Source organism: Fonsecaea pedrosoi (genome assembly GCF_000835455.1).
Source record: "Fonsecaea pedrosoi CBS 271.37 unplaced genomic scaffold supercont1.2, whole genome shotgun sequence".
Classification (NCBI taxonomy): domain Eukaryota; kingdom Fungi; phylum Ascomycota; class Eurotiomycetes; order Chaetothyriales; family Herpotrichiellaceae; genus Fonsecaea; species Fonsecaea pedrosoi.
The window spans coordinates 1,575,719-1,599,552 of NW_013550614.1; the positions used below are offsets into that span (position 1 = coordinate 1,575,719).

The 23,834-nt window shown below is 52.2% G+C and overlaps 10 protein-coding genes across 10 annotated transcripts; 2 read left to right on the forward strand and 8 right to left on the reverse strand.

Moving 5' to 3' along the window:
- Positions 1 to 2,776: 2,776 nt before the first annotated feature.
- Positions 2,777 to 3,246, reverse strand: Z517_02532 (60S ribosomal protein L29; the record flags this gene model as incomplete). The annotated part of the gene is made up of 3 exons (XM_013431641.1): positions 2,777 to 2,915; positions 3,016 to 3,067; positions 3,129 to 3,246. The coding sequence occupies 3 exons, from the start codon at positions 3,244 to 3,246 to the stop codon at positions 2,777 to 2,779; spliced, it is 309 nt and encodes a 102-aa protein (XP_013287095.1).
- A 434-nt stretch (positions 3,247 to 3,680) lies between these two features.
- Positions 3,681 to 6,876, reverse strand: Z517_02533 (uncharacterized protein; the record flags this gene model as incomplete). Its single annotated transcript, XM_013431642.1, has 3 exons — positions 3,681 to 5,200; positions 5,249 to 6,815; positions 6,865 to 6,876. The coding sequence occupies 3 exons, from the start codon at positions 6,874 to 6,876 to the stop codon at positions 3,681 to 3,683; spliced, it is 3,099 nt and encodes a 1,032-aa protein (XP_013287096.1).
- A 1,381-nt stretch (positions 6,877 to 8,257) lies between these two features.
- Z517_02534 (uncharacterized protein) lies at positions 8,258 to 9,915 on the forward strand (the record flags this gene model as incomplete). The annotated part of the gene is made up of 3 exons (XM_013431643.1): positions 8,258 to 8,439; positions 8,495 to 9,300; positions 9,410 to 9,915. The coding sequence occupies 3 exons, from the start codon at positions 8,258 to 8,260 to the stop codon at positions 9,913 to 9,915; spliced, it is 1,494 nt and encodes a 497-aa protein (XP_013287097.1).
- Positions 9,916 to 10,840: 925 nt separating this feature from the next.
- Positions 10,841 to 11,041, reverse strand: Z517_02535 (uncharacterized protein; the record flags this gene model as incomplete). The annotated part of the gene is made up of 1 exon (XM_013431644.1): positions 10,841 to 11,041. The coding sequence occupies one exon, from the start codon at positions 11,039 to 11,041 to the stop codon at positions 10,841 to 10,843; it is 201 nt and encodes a 66-aa protein (XP_013287098.1).
- A 420-nt stretch (positions 11,042 to 11,461) lies between these two features.
- Positions 11,462 to 12,425, reverse strand: Z517_02536 (S-formylglutathione hydrolase; the record flags this gene model as incomplete). Its single annotated transcript, XM_013431645.1, has 3 exons — positions 11,462 to 11,650; positions 11,698 to 12,116; positions 12,170 to 12,425. 3 exons carry the CDS (start codon positions 12,423 to 12,425, stop codon positions 11,462 to 11,464), a joined length of 864 nt encoding a protein of 287 aa, XP_013287099.1.
- A 732-nt stretch (positions 12,426 to 13,157) lies between these two features.
- Z517_02537 (uncharacterized protein) lies at positions 13,158 to 13,922 on the forward strand (the record flags this gene model as incomplete). Its single annotated transcript, XM_013431646.1, has 1 exon — positions 13,158 to 13,922. One exon carries the CDS (start codon positions 13,158 to 13,160, stop codon positions 13,920 to 13,922), a length of 765 nt encoding a protein of 254 aa, XP_013287100.1.
- Positions 13,923 to 15,078: 1,156 nt separating this feature from the next.
- Positions 15,079 to 17,019, reverse strand: Z517_02538 (uncharacterized protein; the record flags this gene model as incomplete). The annotated part of the gene is made up of 1 exon (XM_013431647.1): positions 15,079 to 17,019. The coding sequence occupies one exon, from the start codon at positions 17,017 to 17,019 to the stop codon at positions 15,079 to 15,081; it is 1,941 nt and encodes a 646-aa protein (XP_013287101.1).
- A 1,285-nt stretch (positions 17,020 to 18,304) lies between these two features.
- Z517_02539 (uncharacterized protein) lies at positions 18,305 to 19,704 on the reverse strand (the record flags this gene model as incomplete). Its single annotated transcript, XM_013431648.1, has 2 exons — positions 18,305 to 19,209; positions 19,275 to 19,704. The coding sequence occupies 2 exons, from the start codon at positions 19,702 to 19,704 to the stop codon at positions 18,305 to 18,307; spliced, it is 1,335 nt and encodes a 444-aa protein (XP_013287102.1).
- A 945-nt stretch (positions 19,705 to 20,649) lies between these two features.
- On the reverse strand, positions 20,650 to 21,057 carry Z517_02540 (uncharacterized protein; the record flags this gene model as incomplete). Its single annotated transcript, XM_013431649.1, has 2 exons — positions 20,650 to 20,972; positions 21,027 to 21,057. The coding sequence occupies 2 exons, from the start codon at positions 21,055 to 21,057 to the stop codon at positions 20,650 to 20,652; spliced, it is 354 nt and encodes a 117-aa protein (XP_013287103.1).
- Positions 21,058 to 22,030: 973 nt separating this feature from the next.
- Z517_02541 (uncharacterized protein) lies at positions 22,031 to 23,343 on the reverse strand (the record flags this gene model as incomplete). Its single annotated transcript, XM_013431650.1, has 4 exons — positions 22,031 to 22,141; positions 22,206 to 22,533; positions 22,585 to 23,003; positions 23,059 to 23,343. The coding sequence occupies 4 exons, from the start codon at positions 23,341 to 23,343 to the stop codon at positions 22,031 to 22,033; spliced, it is 1,143 nt and encodes a 380-aa protein (XP_013287104.1).
- Positions 23,344 to 23,834: the final 491 nt, after the last annotated feature.

The following is a 23,834-nucleotide window of genomic DNA, read 5'->3' on the forward strand; positions in this document are numbered from 1 at the left end:
GTGGGAACGTATGGAGGAGGCACCGTGTAACCCAACCTCAACAACGTCTTGTGGAGAATTCGGCAAACGCAAATCCTTCCCTGCTTGTCCCTTGGATCCAAAGCGCACGAATCCACAAGCTGGTTGAAAGAGATGTTGGAGCATCCAAAGCCGGCAAGGACTCAGGAGAAGCGGCTCGGCATCGACTCTGGATTCATGCTGGTGCTGTGGATAGAGGAGAGAATCCCAATGGCGGATATTCAAATTTCAACGTGGGCCTGAACCTAGGGAATGGTCCCGTCCGGCACCAAGCAGTTGTGGGACTAAAGGTATAGGAGGGAGTAGGTAGGTACATACATACTTGCTCGGTAGGTGGAATTCAACCGAGTGGTAGGAGGAAACTTCTCAGGGTCACAAGCAACCGCGGCAGAAATTCCATTGTCACTCAAGAGCACCAGGTCAGGCAGGGTTCATGGAGCGAGTCCAGACTCTGTGCAGCCACAGTGGTGACAGAGTTCCGATGACCTTTCGAGTTCTCGTCCCCGAAGCTCGAGTTACGCTGTCTCTTGGAAGAGTTAGACGTCACTCACCTTTAGGGCCTCCAGCCTGCGTCCAAAAAAAAAAAAAAACACACATGCTCCTAGACTCGTTGATCATGCCGTTACACATGGGCTGTATCGGGACGTGAAACAGCCCACCACCAAGAGTTCATAAGGCGGCACTGGCGGATACAACGTGCCTACCACCAACCTTACTTGTGATTCGTTCTTGATATGCATCTTGTCTTGACTTTTGTCAGAGTCTAAGTGAATCCTCCTGGTGGCTTCCTGAAGAATGGAAAGAGACAAGAAGATCAAAGAAACCTCCGAACGATGAACGACGGTGCCAGATGCCGGTCCCACCAACGCTATACCGTCATAGGAAGGATTCCCTAGCGCAGTAGCGCTTACTCGCACCTCGTGTTTCCTGCACTTGGTCGTAAAAGTACAAGTCGAGTCTTTACAATTCTTCAGGGCGCGGATGCAGGAACCTTGCCCCGCCATGCCCACCACGCCCACCACGCTCACCACGCCCCTCGACGACTAGGTATAGGTACCTACCTACCTACTTGTACATACCTAGGTAAGTACAGTCTTGTTACAGACCCTTGGGCCTTGCATGAACGGTCCAGGTGGTGCCCAGCCGTGCCAGTGGCAATGGACCTTCGAGAAGCGTTCCACTGGTGGGTTTTACGCTGCGATGATGCCTGGTCCTCTCGCTCTGTGCGAGATGTACCAAGACAAGTGTGTTTCAGATTTCTCGCCGCCAGGCCAGAGGGCCCGAAACCCTCCGGCACACTGGCACACACGTTGTGGGGTTTCCGGCACGACTTCTCGCAGAGTTGTGACAAAGCGCTGTCTGGATCGAGTAGAGTTCGTCTCTGTGCATGAACAGAGGACGAGTAGGTATGTCATCACCCTCGTGCATGGCGGGGTCGACCTGCGGGCACAGAGGGCATACATTACGTCTGTGCGGCCATGAGCTGGAAAGTGACCAGGGATGTTCCCCGTACAAGCAACATAGCAGATGTCCAATTGCTGAACGAATGAAAATGGACCTACGCGAGTAGTTATGTCAGTGACTGCCCACGGGATATACTCGAGGTGGAACGTCGCAAGGGACTGAACATAACATCCCGCTGTATCGACTCAATGCTTTTGGTTGTCACCTCCGAGACAAGAATTGAAAACAACGAAATTGCATTCGAAGGCTCCGTTCCCGAGACTTCAAGCACGACGATCTGACAAAGACGCCGTATCCATGTCTCACTCTCGGCAGAAGTCCTTGGGTACACATGGGAAACCCCTGGTTCACAAATGACGAGCTCGGTCACAACCACTTACAAATGCCGGATCGTGCGCAGGATTTCAAACGAGTAAAAGCCAGCTTCTGCCTTCCTCTCCGGGCTAAGCTGGAGCATTGACAGGGGATGCATGTAGTCACCAAAGTGAGTGGTTTTGTGGTGATGACCAACACTTGTCAATCAGACGCAACGATGTGGTAGTTCACTGCCGGTTTCGAAAGGCGAGGTCCCTGGTGCAATCATTCATGCGACTCGGGCAATGTGCAGACTTTCGTCTTCGAGGTCGCGTCAAAGGATCCTTTCAATGACAGGGTTGTGTTGTTCTAACAATCAGCATGGCATTAGAGTCCGCTCCCAGCCGTCTGTCATGGGTTCAAGGGACCACAGACTGCCTCCTCCGAAGACTTGATCCTTGAAATCGACAAAGGCGCAAAGCAAAAGGGCACGTATTTGTCACCTCCCGTACATGCACAGTCCTCTACTGAAGTAAGAGGACCGTGTTTGGTAATTGGAAGGTCAATCCTCCATTTAGGCACGATAGATTGTTCTCCTTCAGACATCGCGCATTGAAGAAAATAGACACGACGCTGTACACACAAATGCCAGTGACCAGAGATTCTGTCAAACGTCTTCAACTCGTGGAAAGGGAAAATTGGAGCAAGCAGCCTTGAAGTCAAGGGTGTTTTTGAGGTTCAGTCTTTCTCCGAATTTTGTATCTTCCATTCAAGTCAGTAATCGGACCGTCCGAGAGCGTATCCGCAAGTGTCGAAAACTGCCTCGCTCATCGAAACTGGACGAAGGATTCCCATCACCTGGGCCATTCCATCGCAAACAGTAAACCCCTCTTCATTGACGCCGTGGGAAGTGTCGTTTCGCTCTTTTTTTTTCCCTTGCTCATCGCATACCACAACTCAAGCTTTCTTGCAGAATCTTGAAAAGTCCCCGCCTCCTAATCTATGCAGCGTCTCTCTTGCCTTCCCGCACCTCCTTGAGCGCCTTCATCGTTCCGTGCAGGGCGTGCTTGTGATTTCTTCGGAACTTGGGATCCGTGCCTTTGAGGGATGGGTATCTGAAGGTCTTGGGCTTCTTGATCCTATTTGTTACAGATGTGTCAGCCCAGTCGGTTCCTTCTGTAAAAAAGCGATCGTAAAGGAGGCAGGGCGATTGTATTCCCTGCGATTGCGGATTCGTACCCGTTCTTGTGAGCCTTCTTGGCTTGGTTGTGTTGAGACGAGTTCTTGGATTCTGAGACAATGTTAGAGTCGGGATCACCAGAGTCGTCAATTATCAGCGCGTAGAGACTTACTGGCCATCTTGACGCTCTCAACGACAAACTGATCGTAAAGGTTTGCAGGCTGGATTGACGGATCGATCGAACTCGATCGTTCCAAAAGTTCGTCCAAATTGTCGAATGTGTGTGGCATGGCATCAGGAAGGTCAGCCGAGGCCTTGGCAGCTGGTCTGTGCAAGGCTGTGGTATCCCGTGCCAGCCTTGCCCCTCAAATCTTGGTGCAAGTAAATCCTCGCAACTCTCTAATTGGAACTACAAAGTTTGGATTCATGACATTTCAATAACATGGGGATTTTGTTGACATTTATTACCGAGAGATCACTCACAGTGGCGGTTGACTTGTCGCAGGTGCCGCATGTGCCTAAAGTAAGATACCATCCAGAGCTCATCAGCACTGATCAGCAGTTGGAATATGACAATATTGAGAGGTCTATGGGAGCTCAAATTTTCTGTCTAGGCCTAGCGACCGTCGTTCATCCAGATTCGCGTGCATCTTAGTAACAAATCTTTTGGTATCATAATGCAGGGTCATTCACATTCTGGGCGTAATCATGCTTTTATCTCTCTTCACATCTGACCACCTTGTGCGATAAACTTTGCAAAAAAGACCTTGAATGCCTTTGGTTCCATGGTCGCCAATTTCTGCAAGTATTCGGCGATCATGTTATCGTTCATGCCCATCGTCCTCAACTCCTTTTCCTGTAACCAAGTCAGGTATTGCTGACCTGTTTTGGTGTAGATGGTCTTCTGAAGCCCAGCGGCCTCGGACAGAGCTTGCCGTGCCTGTGCATCCTTGCTATTAAACGAAGGGTTAGTTGGCAGAGCCCAACAGAGTGGCGAGAATCGTGTGATCATGAATTGATCAAACCCGGGAAGCGCAGGCTGTGGCCCGGGGACACTGCCATTCACTTGGCCAGTCGCGGAAACCACATCAGGTCCGCCCCACACTGTGCACATTCTTGATAGCAGTAAGAACGCCATCTTCGCAGTAGGGAAGTCGTCCACATCTCTTGCGAGATGCTCGATGGAGCCAATCACCGAATCAAAGATCGGCTGGTTTCTGGCGCTGACCAAAATCGCGCCGAGGTCGTTCCCAAGGATCACCATGAGGAAGTTGAGGTACTCTCTCTTCAATTCCGCCAGCTCGATTTCATCGTCCGTCCCTGCAGTGGCTGCAGATATGCCAGCAAAGACTCTTTGAAGAAGTCCTGAGAAGAGCCGATCGAGAAAGTCCTGTATGTCGTTTTTGAAGCCGAAAATGACTTGGTCTAGCAATCGGAGGAAGAGCGCCATCTCGTCTCGCGTCGACGAGTCAGTTAATAGGCCGTCAACCCACTGAGGTAGTTGCTGCATCATCTGGGTACCGACCATGCCGATCAAACGTGAAAACGCGAATCTTGCAGCGGTTCTGATCTGAAAGGACGAGTTGAGCGCTGTTAGAGACACAAGGGTTACCTCAGCGACCTGTGCAAATGCCTGCTTCGCCTGTGGGGACGGCTCAACTCCATTCCCTTGCGTGGCGAGCCCAGGATTGAAATCCGAGAAGCCTCGAGCAATTGTACCCAGCGCCATGATACCGTGATGCACTTGCAGACCAGCAAGTTCATTGCCCGATCGAGCGGCCTCCAAGTTACGCTCGATATCAACAAAGAGCGGCTGCATGACCGCAGATAGATATTGTACTTGCTTGTCTGAAGGGACGGTATTCGCACCGCATATGCAGCCCACAGCTTCGAAAAGATACAGCTGACTGGTAAAAGTAGAGTCGGTGGCCGAGTCGCCGTCGGAGGACATATCATCGCGGTCTTCTTCACTGGGTAACTCTGCCCTGATGGCCAGGAGGTCCTGCAGACGTTGCACGACCGCTTCAGCCGCATTTCCCACAAAGCCCCGCAGTTGGCGGATGAGACGTTGAATGAGATACCATGCTCGCGCCTTGACTTTCAAGCTCGGATGGTGGGCGAGTTCGAGGAAGTTTTGTAGAACTGGCTGAATGTACTCTGAGTGCTTCTCAAAAAAGGAGCTGTATCTGACGCTGATTTCCATATATTGCAGCTGTATGGCGGGGTGTGCGAAGGAGCCTGTGTCTGGGAGCCTGTTAGCAGGATTAGGGAGATACTGGCACTCTCACTTACTCGACTGCACCATTTCCAGCATCATTCGCACTAGTTTTTCTGCCGCAGGCGAGTTTGGCTTGTTCTTCTGATACAAACCACCTCCCCTTACAGCCAGATCCCCAATGAGATACACTTCATGTAGTGCAAGATCCAGGTCGCGCCAATTGAGCCCTGATCCTTCTGACCGCAGCCGTTCAAAGGTATCGTGAACAAGGGCTGAAATTGCGTCAATATAGAGCTGCTCATCCGCTGCGGCGATGGCTGATTGCAAGCCCGCCAATCGTTTTCTCAACTCCTGAAACTCTGCTTCATCTGTCTGCTCGTCCTCCTGACCCCAGTCGGCAGTGTCATCGTACCTCATCTTGAGAAATATTCCCTTGAGGATGGGTAGGAGCATTTGTGCCCTTTGGGCTGAGGCGTTCTCCCCCTGGCTCGTGCGCCTCAAAAATGTGAGAACGTCATTCATAGCATTGAGGACCGTTGAACAGACTTCGTCGAATATGTCGGAGAAGAATCTAAGCAAGTGTGGCAGAAAGGCGACCAGGAGCTGTTCAGCCTTGACCCATGTCGGCGAGCCCTGGGTCTCCGTCTCCAACACTTTGACAATATCCACTGTTGTGGTGTTGACCAGTTTTGCAACCGTTTCAGCAAGATCGACATCATAGTTGGAGGCTCTGCTATCCCTCAGCGGCGGACAAGTGACGAGTTGCGAGACGACTGTTTCAAGGTTGAGAAAGGTGATCATGTTGACTTTGTCCGCGGACGGCATCTTCTTTGCCACGGTCTCAGTGAAGACATCGATGGCGGCGTCTCGTGCTTGCTCCTCACTCTTGCGAGGATCGACTTTTTGGGCGCGTTCCAGCTGCTGGAATAGCAGTTCGAGCATCGACTGGTTCACCACAAAGGAGATGTCGACCCAGCTAACCCACTTCCCAATTGCCTTCAAGCACAACTCGGCCACCACGTCATTGGAAGTTCCCCAGTGGGACAAGATCTCCTCCCACGACCGAGCGATTTTTTGTACATCACGAGCTCGAATCAAATCTTTTAAAGTATTTGCCCTGTCCTGTTCGGCTCGAGACCTGGAAAGTAATTGATCTCCGATCTCATCGTGAATGGCATTGAGAACTGTTAGATAGAAAATGAGACCTGGGTAATTGTCTTTCGGGCCGGAACCTGTTGAAGTAAGGGCCAATAAGTCATCGAAGCAAGTCTCCCATCCGGCGCCGTAAAAGGTTGAGAATAGGAATGTCACGGTCTGAGCAAACTTGTTGACGATTGTGCCAGGGTCTGGTGTGTCTGTCTGGCCTGGTGCCCCGTAGAACTTCCGCAGATATGTCATGAGCTGATCTTCAATGGTTTTCAGGCCTTGTTGGTCCACCAGGCCGCCTTGAACTGCATTATTGACGATCTCGAGGCAGTAGACTCGAATGACCATGGGCTGTCGGGGGACTTGTAAGGAGATGGCCAGACATGGTTGCCATGCTGAAGGTTCTTGTCTCAGCTGGTTGACATAGTCAAAGGCCTGTCGTTTGAGGGCTGGGTTCGCGGAGGGGTCGTAGGCGATTTGAATCGCCGAGATTATCTCGAGGACCAGTTAGCGACAGCACTGAGATTAGTGAGAGACGACCAACCTGTTCGTCCATCACGTAATACCAGTGTTCCTCGCCCACCGCGCTATGACTTCAGGAACACTGGGCAAGGAAGATAGTCACCGCATTTGGACGTGACGAAAGTGGAAGCACGTGCTTCCAGAGTTAGTCCATGAGAAAAGCCAGCGTTGTTGAGGAATTGACAGTGAGAAATGGGTGCAGGCATGAATCGAAATCAACAGATGGTGTAGTGGATGTCTCTAGAATTTCGGTTACTGCAAAGTAGAGAATGCAGAGAATGTTACAACGTCGGGCACCATTATTCGACTGGTGCCTCATTCCGCATCTTTCGAGGCGGAGAAATCTCCCTCCAAATGTTTCCGGCCTTGGCATCAAACCACCTGCACCACCTGCACCGCCTGCACCTGGGACCCTCGGCCACCAACCGCCAAATGACGCACCTTGACGTACCTCGACGCACATATTCAAATCCTTCTATTTTCTTCCCCCTGACTAAGATCAATGAGACAATATTCCGTTCCCTAGACGATGAGGCTCCGACAGCCACTCTTTGTCAAGATCGAAGCACGTCTTGTTGACCCAAAACCCTTTACAATCGCTGCCAGAGACTCAGGCTGTCCTCGATACTACCGGATGAAGGCTGTTCATTGGTCTTGACGCTTTGCCTGTACGGCTCCCAGATAAAACCCTCAACGAAGCCAGATCCTACAAGTCCAAACCTTGGGACGTGGCCGAACGAGTAGGTCGAGGGAAGAGATGGAGATCTGGTGAGTTGTCAATTGGCCGAGAGATCACTCCTTTACAAGCAAAGAAATTTCCCCGTACATCTACTATACTTGAGCAATGGTACAATATCGCATTTGCCACCAGGCTGGGGTCCCCCCAATCCAAAAGGAATAGGTGGACATCCAAAGATTGAACATGGCTTAATACTGTGAGCTGGGGCTGCTTTTAATCAACCAGAGGCCAACCCAACTCATTGGTTCATGTTTCTTTATCGACGATTATTCCTCGGTTATCGACGGGCATGCCACTCTTACCCTACTAAGCCAAATTCACGCCCTTTCGCCTTCATGGACCCTTCTCGACTTAGGTGGATGAAATATTTGACAGGTCGCGTACATGATAGAAGGCTCTCAATCTAAAATACGCCCCATGCTACCCCCCGTTGGCGCCATCTGGTGCCGAGGGATCAACCTTACATAAACTTCTGCTGATTGATTAATATTGCCCCTCCAACTCCGTTGCCGCCACCGCCCTGCGGGTTTTATACGAAAGAGAAAGAAAAATTGTACCTTAGCACCCTTAGCATTATTTATCTACATGCACAAGCTACATATATAGTCCCCCACAATCCTCTAGACTAAGATCCCGCGAACCACCATTTGCTCGACCAACATTTCATACAAGGACAATGGACGAAACCCAACCATTGCTTCGAAATGCGGTTCACCCCGAGCACCGCCCGGACAAAACCGTTCAGCCAACAGACATCATTGATTTCGACCCCAACGGCGACCCGGAAAACCCCAGAGATTGGCCGAATCACTACAAATGGGGGATTGTGGCTTTGTTGGCCTTCATGGCATTTACAGTGTTAGTACTTATTCAACTACTTAAAGCCTGCCAGATGGGCTGACTTTATTGGTAGGACTTTCACCTGCATCTCGGTCGTGCCCGTTGCAAACCGGATTGTACACGATCTCAATGGCACAAGTAGCAAGTCCGCCAGCGTCCTGCTAGTCACGATATGGGAACTTGGCGAGGCGTTCGGCCCCCTCGTGCTCGCACCGCTGTCGGAGTCGTTTGGGAGATACCCAGTCTTTAATGTCGCCAACGTGCTGTTCATCTCCGCCACGGTGCTGGCGGCATTGTGCCAAAGCACGCCGCTCTTCATCGCGGCACGGGCCTTGACGGGCGTGGCGGTGGCTTCGAATGTGCTCAACCCAGCCATTGTCGGCGACATGTTCGTCTCGGAACAGCGCGGGTCGGCCGTGAGCCTCGTCATGATGGCACCCCTGTTGGGAGGCGCCATCGGTCCTGCCATCGCGGGCGCCATCGCCGAGACCTTGGGCTGGCGTCAGGTCCTCTGGGTGGGCGTGATCTTGGCCACCGCCTGTGAGGTGACTTTCCTCACCTGTTTCCGCGAAACGTACAAAGTGGCCATCCTCAATCGCCGAGTGGCCCGGTTGAGGAAGGAGACGGGTAATCTCGCGCTTCGCACGGCGGTCGACGTGGACGACGCCGAGGCGAACGTGAAGGGGTCCACGAAGCTGTGGGACTCGATCCTGCGACCCTTTGTCGTCTTCTTCGACTCGGGCGTCCTGCAGGCTATGTCCGTCTTCGGATCAATGGTGTATACCTACTTCTACGTCATGTCGACGACGCTGCCCGACATCCTGGAGGGGATCTACGGCCTCTCACCCGCCCTGACGGGGTCGACGTTCATCAGCTTCAGTACGTTCCCTAATTCCCCGTCTCCCTTTCTCCCCAAATCTAAATTTTGATGTTTTCTTGCGTTTTGGGGATTCTCCTGCTACCTTCTAGTTGCTAACAATGCCTTTAGGTGTCGGTTCCTTGGTAAGCGTCGTCATTTGCAACCTTTTCCTCGACAGAATCTACATCCGACTGCGCGATACCCACAAAGGCTCGCCGGTCGGGGGACAGCCCGAGTACCGGCTCCCGCTGGCCATCGTCGGCGGTTTTACGCTCCCCCTCATGGTCGCGCTGTACGGGTGGACGGCCGACCTCCGCCTGCCGCTCCCGGTCTTGATCCTCGTCCTCGTCCTGCTCGGGGCCGCGCTGATGCTCGGCTTCATCCCGCTGATGGCCTACGTGGTCGACGCCTTCAAGCTGTACTCTGCCAGCGCCATGACCGCGCTCATCGTCACGCGGTGCCTGATGGGCACGTTTCTCCCCCTCGCCGTCGAGCCCCTGGTCAAGGCCGTGGGGTATGGCGGGGGCTTCACCATCTTGTGCGCGCTGAGTCTTGCCACCGCGCCGATTCCCGTTCTCATCTTCCGCTACGGTGCGAAGTGGAGGAGGCGGTCGACGTATACAGAAGACAACTAAAAGAGGTGATGGACGGATGGCCGGGTCGATACATGAAGACTGTTTATGATCACTCCACCAACCCATACAAAATCAATCTGAATGGCTAAGGGCGTTTTGGGAGTCTATTCTCCGAGGTTTTGGAGCTCCTTTTTCTTTACCTGGCCAAGCGGTTTGGCGAACAGGTAAAAGGTTCCATGTGTGATGTGTCTACAATTAGACGGGGTAATATTATAGAGACACCGGTCTTTCAGGAATAGATAAATACTTAAGACGGGTACAGAACATGAAACATACACCACATCGAAAAGAAGCTTTCAAAATAACCCAGGCTATCTCTACTAAGCGCGGTGATAATATATTTCTTTTCGACTGCCTCCCCCACCTTCCCGGTTACTGCTGCTGCTGCTGTGCATGCATGGATAAAATTCGGTAGTTCAGGAACTTGAGGAGATCGGGCGTCTTCTGTCCGTTATTGTGAGTGGGGCCTCATGCGATCAGCCGAGAAAACTTTGAAATCGTGGCCTGTTACAGCGTCTGCCTGACCTCTAGGTTTTCGAAGAGTGGTCTATCTATCCCATCTGATCCGAGCTGAGAGGTGACACATACAGTCCACCTCCTTCCCCATGTGAGAGCCCTCATCTCTGACATTGCGTATGGGAGTGAAAATCTCCAGCTCATGTGTTTATGCACTGACAGATGAAAGGTCACAAAGGCAAAGGCATTCTGCAGTTTTCTCGCCTCATTGAATTTGTCGTCCTCCGACGTCGTCTGACCTGTTCCAAGACAACGGTGCCACCAAGGACTGTTCACATTCACACAGTTGAAACTGACGACTCTTTCTTCATGTAGCCTGTTTCTTTTGACCTGGGCATTCTGATCGCGGCTTAGTCGCTGACTGGGTCTACAACGTACCACCCCATCCGTCAGTCACAGTTCAGCCTCGTCACGTGACAATGATAAAAGGGGGAGGAGCACATACTTGAGCAGGACAGGAGGTCGGGTGGCCACCGTGGTCCAACGACTGGGATAGTTTGATATTGGGCTTGGATTCGAACGCGGTCTTCTCGTGCCAAAAGTTGTCGTTTTTGTCAAAGGCCGAACACACCCCGTCTGTCGCACCGAGGTAGCTGTAGTCCAGGTCCATTTCGGCGGCCGTGACGGGGCGAGCAGATATGAAATGGATGGCAAGAGAGTCGTGTGAGGCTCTAAAGAGCAGAGACGATCAAGCGTAATGGCAGGGGAGAGGATGAACGCTGTTCGTGTACTGCTTCACTTTTGGGGGACCGGCTATTTGGGAAAGTCGGGGCAGCAATCTGATCAATTTGAAAGTTGGGAGAAGGAAGCCAGAGAGAGAGAGAGAGAGAAATGTGAAGATGTGGCGGTTTTAATAGAGATGGTAGAGAGGAAAGCAGATGGCACGGCAAGGTGTGAAGCACCACAGGAAAGGATTGAATACAGAACTAGACTTCACAGTGAATAGCTGGCACAATCAAAGCTTCTGATTCTTTTTCATTCCGCTTCTATCCCTGTCAGCTTCTATTGTGTTTGTGAATCAATCAACATACTAAGCAAACAAGTACTTCGCGGCATGGTCAATGTGATCATCCGAGAAAGTGGCCATTGTGTAGTAACTGTGGTCATAGTCTGGCTGAAACCTGACTTTGACTCCGTTCTCTTGTCCAATTTCCTTTGCGGCTGCGATGAAGTTTTCGGGGAGAAGCTGGCCCTGCTTATAGAAATTGTCACCAGTTCCCTATGGCGGTCAGCAGTGGACAAGCACACTCAAGCATAGCGACATACCACATCGATCAAAATGTCCAGAGGTCCCCCTTTCCACTGCTTCAGTAACTCTGTCGAATCATGTTGGGCTCCCAGTTTTTGCCAGTCGTCACCAAAATACCCTTTGAACGCCTTCTCGCCCCAGGGACATTTCAAGGGATTGGCAATTGGGGCAAAGGCGCTGACACTCTTGTATTTGCCCGGGTTCTTCAGGTATAGAGATAGAGCACCATGGCCTCCCATACTGTGTCCACTGATACTAACTTTGCTGGAGTCGATCTGCTCTTTGAACGCCTCGAACACGGTTTTGGGGAGTTCGTCGGTGATGTACGAGTACATCTTGTAGTTCTTGGACCATGGGTCTGCACTGGCATCGACGTAGAAGCCTGCCCCGGTGCCGAAATCGTAGGCGTCGTCCTCGCCTTGGATACCAATCCCCCCTGCATCCCGTCAGTCCATGCGTTAATCGGCAAAGTCCCAGTGTGTGACCTACTTGGGCTGGTGTCAGGATACAACACAGCGATACCCTTCTTGCTGGCGCCGTGTTGGAAGAAACCCTTTTCAGAGCAGTTGTCACCGGTACATGTGAGCCCAGAGAGCCATATGAGCAGAGGAACTTTGTTGTTTGCGGCTTGAGGAGGAAGGTAAAGGTTGAACTTCATTTCGCAGCCAGTGGTGGAGGCATTGTGAGCGAGCTTGAGGAGCTTCCCACCGAAGCTGGCAATTGTGGCTTGAGTGGTGACCGACATGATGCTGCAACGCGGTGATACCAGAACTTTTACTTCTGGGAAGAGTGAGAACACGACAATGGACGTAGAGAAATGTTTTTGTAGAGCATGTTTTCCCTACGAGAAAATGACGTGGGGGGCCACCGCAAGGAGGGGGAGAGAAGCATTGGAGAATAGGGAAAAAAGTGCCCCGCAGGTGGCAGATGCGGAACAGAAGAGCGAGGAGCCGATCTGTCAGAGGATAAACAGCGAGCAGTAAGAGCTACAAGGTACTCGTAGGTCAAAAGGGGGACAACCCGGGAGTCTGCAATCTCACCCGGAAGAGGCACCGTCGAGGAACAAGGAGGAATCAGGTGGATTGCGGAAGAGCTGTGGAAGAGGGGCCGATGTGAACGTGTCCCAATCAGTCAAGTCAGTCTATCGGCAGTGGTAGAAAGAGTGAATGGATCGGGATACATTTTCCCCTCGACGACAATTTCCTTTTCGAGTTCTCAGTCCCGACCATTTAATTACATCTTTGTACTGGGGAGACAAGTGACTGGTGACACGGCGAGCAAGTCTCGGTAATACTTCGGAACTACGCACGAGACATACCAGAAGATACCACTGCCATCAGGCATTTGTATTATTAAGAAGCTACAAGCACATTACCCACCGTCAACTTGATTCCTTGTGCCTTGAGCTTGACGGCCAAGGAGGTCCATCGCCTCCCACTGCAGTCCCTCCTCGAGTGAACCTTCTCAGCAACCAGCCATGGCGTCCGTGGCCTCATCGACACCAACCGTGCAAGACGCGACCCTCCCCAAGAATCCCCCTTCGGCGCAACCAACGTACAATTTCAGCTTTACACCTTTTCTCCGCAGTAACGGTCTCGCCGCTCTCGCATCTACCGTGCCCGTCTGTCCTGACTTCGCCAGTACAGGCCACTGTCCCCGCGGACGCCGCTGTCCCGACCGCCATCCCACCCCCACACAGGCGCAGGCACCTCATTCCCAGCAGCATCACTACGGTCGCCACGCCAATGATAACTATGTCTGTAAACACTGGCTCAAGGGTCTTTGCAAGAAGGGCGACGCTTGCGACTACCTCCACGAGTATAATTTGCGAAAAATGAGCGAATGCCAGTTTTACAATCAAAACGGGTATTGTCAGAACGGCGACGAGTGTCTCTACGTACACGTCAAGGAGGGTTCCAAGCTGCCCATGTGTGAAGACTACAACAAGGGTTTCTGCGAGAAGGGCCCTAGATGTCCAAACCGACACGTGAGGAGAAAGCTGTGCGAGTTCTATCTGGCGGGATTCTGTCCGGACGGGAAAGAGTGCAAATTTGGGGTTCATCTGAAAAGTGGTCCTGCGGCGGCGGCTGCGGCTGCAGCAGAGAAGGACGCAGATGCACACAGAAGAGAAAGGGCCGCGGAAATGGACAAGAGAGAGGAAGACTCTCGCAAAGACTACGGCTGGAAGGGTGGCAGAGGTGGAAAGGCAGGAAGATGGAGAAGCAAACGAGACAGAAGGTGAAGGGGGTGGGAGCAGCTGCTGCTGTGGTCAACGCATCGAGCATCAGTGATCACTATACAATGTCGTGGCTGTCTGCCGACGATTGCCTCCCCTGTTCGACAGTGGCACCAATGCTGTCGGCATGAATTAGCTGGTCCAGCATGCGGACTAGGCCTCTCCCCCACCGCCATCTTCCATCATGGTAACATAGCTGCACCAAGGCCCTCGACTGGATCAATAAACCAGTGGACATGGCCAACGAGACTAAGCGGTTGAGTGAGCTCTTCAGTTAGAGTCATCGACGCGTTAAGAAGGCCAGTCATTGCCAACAAACCTCAAGCAGCACTTGAACACTTCTCAATCCGATGACATGTCCGCTGGCACCTTGTGCATAGCACGTTTTGTCTTCCCTTGGCTCAGGGACCAGAGACCAGCGAACGGGGCACGCAAATGGAGACGACTCGAGTGAGCAACCAGGAATTCCCCCCAAAATCAAAACAAAATCAAATCACTCCTGTTCTCTTGACGATCTGATCTCATAGGGTGGAGGAGGGGGGGAGGGGGGGAGCTCTCCAGCTTCGAGTCCGAGGTACTGGATTGGTTCTCGGCAGCCAAAATACACAGATACAGACACAATCGCGAACACAACGCAGAGTCAGAGTCAGTGACAGAGGCACACATACACACAGAGAGAGGCTCACTTGTCTCTGCCAAAGGAAGAAGGAGAAAAAAAAAGAGACCAAAAGTCGGGTCGTGAAGAAGTGGTCAACCAGGTTGTCTCTGCCCCTTTTTGCCACGGACAGACAATCCAGTCGGGCTATATAGTCATGATCATGGTCATAGTCATAGTCATAGATAACACCAACAACCACGACAAGTAACACCACATAGGTACCTAGCGTGCATAGACTCAGATGGGCAGGCAGGTAGGTACATAGGTAGCTGTGTATGTAATGAATGTATGTATGTATGTGAGGCAAGTATGCAGGTATGCAGGTATCCAATCCGCTCACAAAGCCAACGCCGCCCGCTCAATAATGTCTCTCTAAAGTTACCAAAGGCCCCAAACATTAAACAAGCAAAAAAGGAGCTGGCCATGGTTTTTTCCCTTCCACTGACTGTCTCATGTCCCAATGTTAATGACCTCTTTCCCAATCGATTCTTTTTGTGCGGTTGTTTATCCATCATGTTCTCGCGCTGTGCTGGCGGGCACTGGGCTCGCTTTTTCGACGTCCCGTTCCAAAGTGCCCCTCCTACTCCTCTGCTTCTCTTGCCTCTCCCGCAACAGCTCCTGTCTCACCCTCTCTTGTTCCTCAATGCCCGTTCTCGCCTTCTCGTGCGTGCTGCTGAGCTCCTTCTTCTTGATGAAAAGGCTCACCACGATCCCAAACGCCGCGAAACACGTGTAGAAGATCCACATCGTCCTCAACGAGTCAGTGTATGCTTTGTCAACGGCGTGGCGAGCCGGTCCATGAAGGCTGCGCACGATGGAGGTTGTGGCACCAAACGAGGAGGAAGTCAGTAGCCTCGCACGCTCTGGTCCTAGGACAGGGACGAGGCCACCGTACTTCTTGGAGAGTTCATTGGTGAAGACTACACCGCCCAATACGACCGAGATGGAAGTGGACAGGTTGCGGATGAACCCAAAGGTCGCTGTTGCCACAGCCATGTCGTGACCCTTGATGTGAGCTTGCAATGCAATCAAGGGGGATTGGAAATTCGGGCCCACCCCGATACCTGCAATGATCTGGTATATAATGATCTTGGCCCAATCTGGGCTCGCAGGCAAGTCGATAAACAATCCGTATCCGAGAGTCATTACGCAGAGCCCAAGCCAGATGGGATCGCGAAATCGGCCTGTCTTTTTGACATAGAGGCCCGTTGCCGTCGAAACAAAGGACAACGTGAGCACCATTGTGAGAAGATATACTCCGGAGAGGAGAGGGCTGGCGCCAAGCACGGTCTGAAAGTAAAACGGGAGATAGTAGCTCCCAGCAATGAAGACGAAACCGTGGATGAAGCAGACCCCCAAAGCTGCGAGGTTGGAATAGTTCTTGAAGAGCCGAAGAGGGATGACGGGGTATTTGGCTAGCTTCCACTCGTTCAGGAAGAACAGAACAATAGCCACGATGCCAAAAATGATGAGGCATAATGTGTAGGCACTGTCCCAAGGCTTGGTTGTGCCTCCCGAGGTCATGCCAAACAGGAACATGACCACTCCGCCGACAATTGTGACGACACCAATCCAATCAATGGCTTTGACTCCGGCCATAAAGGGCGTCTTGGGGGTGTCCAGCTTGAGGAAGAACGTGAGTAGAATCAAAGAAAGACCATCCAGAGGCAAGTTGATGTAGAAGCACCATCTCCAGGAGACCCCTTCGGTGAAAGCGCCCCCGACAACAGGGCCAACCCCAGAAGCGATGGCCCATACCATGCCCAAAATACCAAAGTACTTGGGTCTTTCTCTCATGCTGAACAGATCGCCTATGCAGATATAGACCAGCGTTACGAGACCACCACCACCAATGCCCTGGATCACCCGTCCACCAATAAGGAGGCCAATCGAATTGCACAGGGCGGCGATCAGACTTCCGGCCATGAAGATTCCGTTTGCCAACATAATGATGGGCTTGCGACCCCAGATGTCGGAGAGTTTGCCCCATAGCGGAACACTGGCGGCGTTTGCGAGTAGATACGCACTACCAACCCAGGTATAATCCGATGCCGAGGCCTGAAAATGTTGGGCAATAGTGGGTAAAGCTGTGGTGATGATGGTCACGTCCAGCGCGGCCAAGAAAAGGGCCATGCACAGGGAGAACATGATAATGACGGTCCGGCTTCTGGAGAACTCGGAGGCTCTGGATTTTGTTTTTTCAAGGGGATTTTCCAGAGGTTGCACTTGATCGGGTAACCCATTGTCTCGCGGCGTCTCTGCGACTGCATCGTTTGCCTGGTCGAGAAACTTTTCTGAAGCCGGGTTGCTGGACGATGCAGGCGAAGGCATCTCATCCTGCGCAGCGAGTGTCTGTGGAGGTTGAATTGCGCCTCTCGGAGAAGTACCTTCTGGCTCGAGGTATTCGGCCGCTGGCTCGACATTCTTTTCGGGATCGAGTGTCATGTTGCATGTAAGATAATAATATCAGGAACGAGACCCAAGGCTTTCCAATGGCAAGAAAGAATGATAACTGTGAACTTGTCGACCCGTGAACATATGCCAATGTAGGAGTGGCGGCAGCGGCGTGTAGAGTCAATATGTGTATGTTGTATCCTAGTATGCGGTTTGCGCTTGAGGGCCAGAACCCTTAAGTCCGAGCTACCGGGGAAGAAGAGAGGGTCTGGTCAAGCAGACAACCAATACCAGGAGTCTCGAGCGACTAGCTCTTGGACATGTTGGCCAGGCAGTCGGGGCGATGATAGAATATCTATGTTGACAATCAAAGAATGCAGGCAATGGTGGTGACAAATGCGCCATGATGGAAAACCGTCCAAAGGGCCGGGCCTTGGGACTTTGAATAAGGACACACGGGCCCGAATGGCAATGCCGAGCCGATTGCGAGATCTGGGGGGGGCAATGGAAGGTCAATTGGGGCAAGAGCGAATCGATGACGAGAGCAGCAGAGTCGTGACGATAGCTCGAGTACCTCGTAGTCGGATACTCGTCTGAGAGGCGTGGGAGGCTGTTGTTCCGTCAACTGTTAGCAAAGAGAAATGCGGAGGCTACAAGGATGTTGGTTCATGTACCCGCTGGTGCCTCTGACCCTCGAATCACAGGCAGGGCCGAATCCAAATTTTCTCAAAGAATGTGGAGAAGGGGAGAGGTATTGTCTGCGTTTACTGGCCTTCGCACAATCGCCGTCGTACTCGGACAAGTTCCGAATAGGTACAGACAACATGTGGAAAAAGAAGGTCAGGGCTCAGAGGGCGCGTATGGAGCGCAGGGGAAATGCCAGTTCGGCTCGTTGTGGTGCCGAACCGTGTCATGTGACTTATCATGTGATGTCCATGTGATCATCGCAGTCCTCTGAGTACTCGGTACAAGGCAATAATGAATACCACCAACATGAACGATTGTTAACCATTACAGGAGCAATTAATAAGTGCTACTCGGTACGATGTACTCCTCCGACACCAAGACAGCCCTGCCACGTGACCATCTAACTCTCCTGTGCAAATACTTTTCCCGTTTCCCCTTTTTGGAACGACAACATAAAGATATTCAGGTCCAAGAGCCCGAACTGTGCGAATGCAATGGCCTGTTTTCCATTCTGGACCAGAGTTCGTGCCATCAATGCTCATCTGGAACCGATTGAATCAACCGACAGGAGAAACTGCGGAAGTGCTAGTGACCCTTCAACGATATCCATATTACGCACACCCATATGCTGAGCGTGGCGTACCACCTTTCACTCCAATGAATTCAATGCCCGGTGGCATTTCAGGCAATTGAACTCCATGTTCCACGTGACCGGTTTGAAGGAATCATCCTTCTCGTGCTTGCTTTGAGGCACCAACTGCCGGATGGTTGCAATGTGGATGTAGTTGTCATCTTCGACCTTCCGGCCACGGGATATCTTACCCTCCAATTTGCCTGCCCATGGTTTCTTCTTGTTACGGGACGCTGTAGTCTTCTTCGACTTGGGAGTGGCCACATGTTTGGTTGGGTTCAACGGTATGTGCGACGAAGTTTCATTTTGTTCCGTCTCTGGCACTTCATGGGTCAGGGTCCCCTTCTTGAACCGCTCCCATGCCCTCTGCTCCATGTTGTCGATCAGACAAGCTTCGTGGTTCCAAGTGCCGCAGTCCTTATCTGGGCATTGGAACATCTCCTGCTCGGGGCTGTCGTAGCCTTTGCAGATGCAGAACTTCCGGAGCTGACTGAGGGAACGTAGGGAACGATGGGGCTGCGTCCCCAATTTCGTGACGTCAAGTATTTGGCGCCAGTATCTCTCCCCAAGCATATTTTTATTTGAGTCATCCGTCTCATCCCAATGACTGACATCCGCGAGTGAAACCAGGCTCTGCGCTTCGATGATTTCAACGTGATTGCTGAGCACCAGTTCTCTTCTACCGTGGTATGGTTGTCGACCCATAGGCAATTCATCCGGCCAATAGAGCCAGTACACCCGGGCGAATACCTCCTCTCCATCCACGGCTTTGAATTCAGCTAGCAGCCCAACCCAGCAATTCTTCTTGTCATATGCTAGTTTTTCGTCTTCTGTTGCGTCCGCATGCAGTGGAGCGGGTACAATCTCCTTGTTATTGATGTAGACATATTGACCTACATGATAGCGTAGGTCCCGGCCTTGGACTGTATGCGTGAGGACTCGTATCAGAACAGGACATGGGATGTTGGACTTGGTGGACAAAACTTACACTGAGCAGTGTGATACCTCTTTGCAGACTCCCACTTACTGCCTGGTTCCACGGTATAGCCAACGGTGAGGTCAGTCCGTTCTAGAGGGCAATCCGAGAAGTAGATGATGTCCTTGTCCCTCGAGATGTTTCTCACCTGCGCCCTGGTTACTCCGCAATCTACCTTGAATGTGACGCCCTCGCTCTCGATCGTCCTCGCGACTCCGGGTGCCTGACTTGTCTCGTGATTTTGAGGAGAATCTGCCACTGCGCTTGAATCGTCCTCCATTTCCGTCTCCATTTCGCTTGACCGCCGCTTGCGCCCAATTACCTGGCGCGACACCTGACGGTGCTCGGTTTCGGGACTTTCGCTGCCCTCGATGCTCTCCTCTCCGTAGCTCTCGGTTGAATGATATGTTTCTCCTAAGTCCGGGTCGCTAGAAGAGTCCATTGAAAAAGGGAAAAAAAAAACCCCCTCCCGAAAAAGAAGGCTCCTGTATCGGGAACTGGAACGCGTGCGTCGGGGAACGTGTCAAGCCCAAGTCTTGTGGCAGCCAGAGGCTTTCGGATGATGGGAGGATTCAAGAATGATCGATCGATCGAACAAGAGATGGGCAATTCACAGAGCCAGCCTGACAGCAGGTTTAGTTGCTTGAGGGCGGTTGCAGGCAGAGGTCAATGTAAATACGGCGGCTGCGGTGTGAGCAGCAGCAGCCGCGAGAAGCCACTGACACTTTGAACTAAATACCAAGTAATCGTGAGACAATCAAAAAGAGGTTGGACAGGCACCCAACAGTTTATTATTGCGAGAGGTGCGAGGTAATAATGGACGTGACGAGATGATGAGAGGTCGAGTTGGTTGACCACAGAGGGTGGTCGCCTAATGCACCTCCACCTGAGTTGTCCAGCCCGGAAGGCCCCAGCCTGACCTCTGGCCAACCACTCCTGCCAATGCAAAAGTCGATGGCAGAAGGCACCCCCCTCACTTGCTGCATGTTGCATGTCACTGTATGTCACACCAGTTGGAGCTCAAGAATGCTTTGTTGGGTTACAGCAAGATTTCCAGCCTGTCCTATTGTCCACTTGACCCAACCACCCTTGCTTGACGGCCCAGCGGTTTGGGGGAAAATGAGGCACACGGTGGTTGCCACCCAAGCACGGAGGATGACCCATGTGACTGATTTCACAGAGGAATGCATTTACAGAGAAATTAGCACTTCTGCTACACCCCTGTCAAGTCTCTGCCTGTTAAGTCTCTCTGTCTAGGATTCTCTGCCTGTGCCCACGCCCAAAGCTTGCTTTCTAGATTGACAACGCCCGGAGAAGCCACGGTATTATTAGGGTATCATCAATCGCTTCAGCTTCTCGAAACTCGTCTCCTCCAGTCATGTCATTTTTACTTCTTGACCGATGAAGAGCCAAAGAACGCTTTGATCTTGTCAATAAAGCTTTCATGCTTCTTCTCGTGCACATGCTCTTCATTTCCTGCGCCGCCTCGTCCGACGTGATGAGATTCTAGTTTCGCAACACGGGTGGCAGTTTCGGGAATCACATCTGCATCGTGCGGCGGGCCCGCCACTGGCTTCGTATCATGCTCGATGTTTCCGACACCACCGCGACCTGCTGAGTACGGTCCGTCGCCCTGGTCACCAACCGGGCCCTCACGCACTATCCCTCCATCGACGTAGGTCTGATCATCGGGGCCAATGTTGGCGGCACCTAAATTCTGAAAGTTAGGACGCTGGGATGTGCTTGGAGGCATGCTCGACCTACCTCCACGACCGTGAGAGACGACGTTGGTCATATTTTTATGTACGGGGTGGTTGGGGATCTGTGCGGAGTACGAGGTACAAGTCAGCCAAAGGGTTCCAGTTCTCGGCCCTGCGCACGTTGTGGGTGCGCGTTGTTCGTGATTCGAACTCGGGTGACAACGAAGACGGGGCCAGGAAGACGGCCCCACAAGCCCAAAGCGAAGCTTGCGTGAAAGGTGAAGGTGAGTCACTCACCGCAGTAATATCGATGTCTTTCAGAGCTTTCAGTGTTGGAAATTGGGTAGCTTATGTTGATCGGGTTGTGGAAGTTGAGATGGGCTGAGGCTGGTTCGCGTAGGATATTTGAAGGGAAGGAAGGCAGAAGATGACCAACTATGAGTCGGTGAGGTGCTGATAATGGGCAGAGGATAACTCGGTGCTATCCGAGCAGACCAAGAAATGCCATGACAATTGCAACTGACAAACTGCAATTGCGGGCGCCACCAGGCGCAGCAAATTAATGGTGTGACTTTCGCCCAGCGCCCGGAGCGCCCCCAGCAGCCGCCCACGGTCGGTTTGCTCAACATGACGTCCAGTGATTGACGGCTGAAATTGGGACCAAACACCAAGTTTTCTTTTGACGTTGGCCAAGATTCGCTAACATGGCATGCCCAGCCTTGTGCTATCAATGGCCAATCCCGACCCCCCGTTCGCCCATTCATGCCTCGCACTTGTATACTAGTCGGACCAAGCGAAGATGCATGCCCACCCAGCAGTACCGAGTCCGGAGAACGGAGAACGGAGCTTGGGGCCACGGTTCTGTACCTCGTAAGGCTTGTCACATCTTTAATCATCGCCTGATTGTCCTAAAACTCATACAGGAGTTGAGCTATCAAATCCCTCCTTCTGGCAGCCAGTGCCCGGTGTCATGTACAGTAATTCGTTTAATGGCCGCCCAACCCTGGCAAATTAATTCTCTTCCCATCATTCTCTCGTCCCCGTTGACTATGCCTATACGTTCTACATCTAAGCAGTCTGCTTCTTCTCCGGAGCACCTCCAGTTGTAGGGAGGCCCATGAAGATCTTGAAGGAGTCGTAGATCATCCATTGCAAGCCAGTTAGGGTTCCGATCATGACCTAGAAGGGTTTGAGAGTATTAGCAAAGCGTATTCTTCTCCACTGTGCGGTGCTCTAAACTTACAATTCTGACAGGAAGACCGTTCCAGAGACCCGAGAAGCCGATCTTGGAATAGATGCGGCCCATGGCACCTCCAAAGCTTTCACCCGGGGCACGTTCTGCGTTGAGTTTGCTGACCATCACGTCCGCAGGGTGCGAGACGATCGCACAGAGGATACCAGCGAGATAACCACCGACGAAAGCCACTCCTGTCTGAGCGCCCTTGCCGTAGTCGGACTTGCTGCCGGGCAGGTAATTGTAGATGGCGGCAACGATGTTTTCGAACGAGGCAAACTTCATCATGGTATACGGAATCTGTCGGCCCCATAGAGGATAGAGACCCTTGTACAAACTGAAAGCTGTCAGCATCACCAGGCGCCGAACGCGGCAGATTTGGACCTACCCGCCAATTCCTTCTTTACCTGTGATTGTCGACAGTCCATTGAGGGTACCGGAGTATGCAGGTGGTATGGTGGTCTGCATACGGACCTTGACGGCTTCGAAAGGGCAGAGACCAATGTCGGCAATGAATTCGGCCGAAGCGGAGGCAGTCAAGTAGAGTGTGGTCTTGTACTTTTGAGCATTCTCCTCACCGGCCAATTCGCTGTACAAATGCTTGAAGTATTCGTAGAAGCCATATTTGCCAGCGCCTTGCACCGAGTACCCAAAAAACGTCGGGCCGAAACCTGTGAAGATGCCCCGGAAACCCTCAGTCCTGGCGATGGTACCCCAGGCCTGAAAGTTGCCCTTGTACAGTTTGGGATCGACCTGGCGACGACATTTGACGAGATCGAGAGGGGTGACGGCTGCGTGAGTGATACCCTGTGTTGCGCGTTAACTCCGACAGCACGGTGCAGGAGCAAAGCCATCGACATACGCATGCCAGGATACCGCCAGCGGTACAAGCGGCATAGTACTTGGCGGAATAGAGCTCAATGCCCCCAACTTTGGCTTGGGCCTTTGCGCTGGCCTTCTCATATTCTTTTTGAGCAGCTTCGCTCAGTTCAACCGCCTTGTCTTTGGCGGATTCGGCCGCACTCCATGAGGAGAAGATTCGACGCTTTTCGGGGTTCTCAATTGGTTTCGGAGCGGGCTTGTAGTACGGAGAGGTAGGTGTGAATGCCTGGGACAAGGCCGTCGTGTTGGGGAAGAGCCCGACCATGGTGCTGTACTGAGTACCCTGATCAGCTTATCTCCGGGGTTTCCAATTGAGCAAGCTAAGTAAACGAGCTTGTTGTTGTGTGAAGGCAGAGGGATGGTGCGTAGGAGGGGGAAATACCTCGAGTCTTGATGGATGAATAGACTGCGGCAGATGGATGGCGGTACTGTGGAAATGAACGACGAGTGACGATTAAAAAAGTCGAGAGGTGAAGAGGGAGCAAGTTGGTTCAAGGAAGCGACCAACTGCATGTGGGAGCGAGGGGGACTGGGGGTTACAAGCTGGACGTCAGTGTTGCTATCACCGCAGCTCTATGATTGGCAGTGCTGTCCAGGTAAGTAATGTAATGATGGGGCCTGTCCCTCGGGCCTGGGGAAGATGGCTTGGGTGGGCTGCTCCTCTAGAGGATGCTGGATCCGTGCTCTCCCAACCAGTACGTCACGACTACGGCTCCTCACAGAAGCCTTCAGCCGCAAATATCACGAGATCAATCT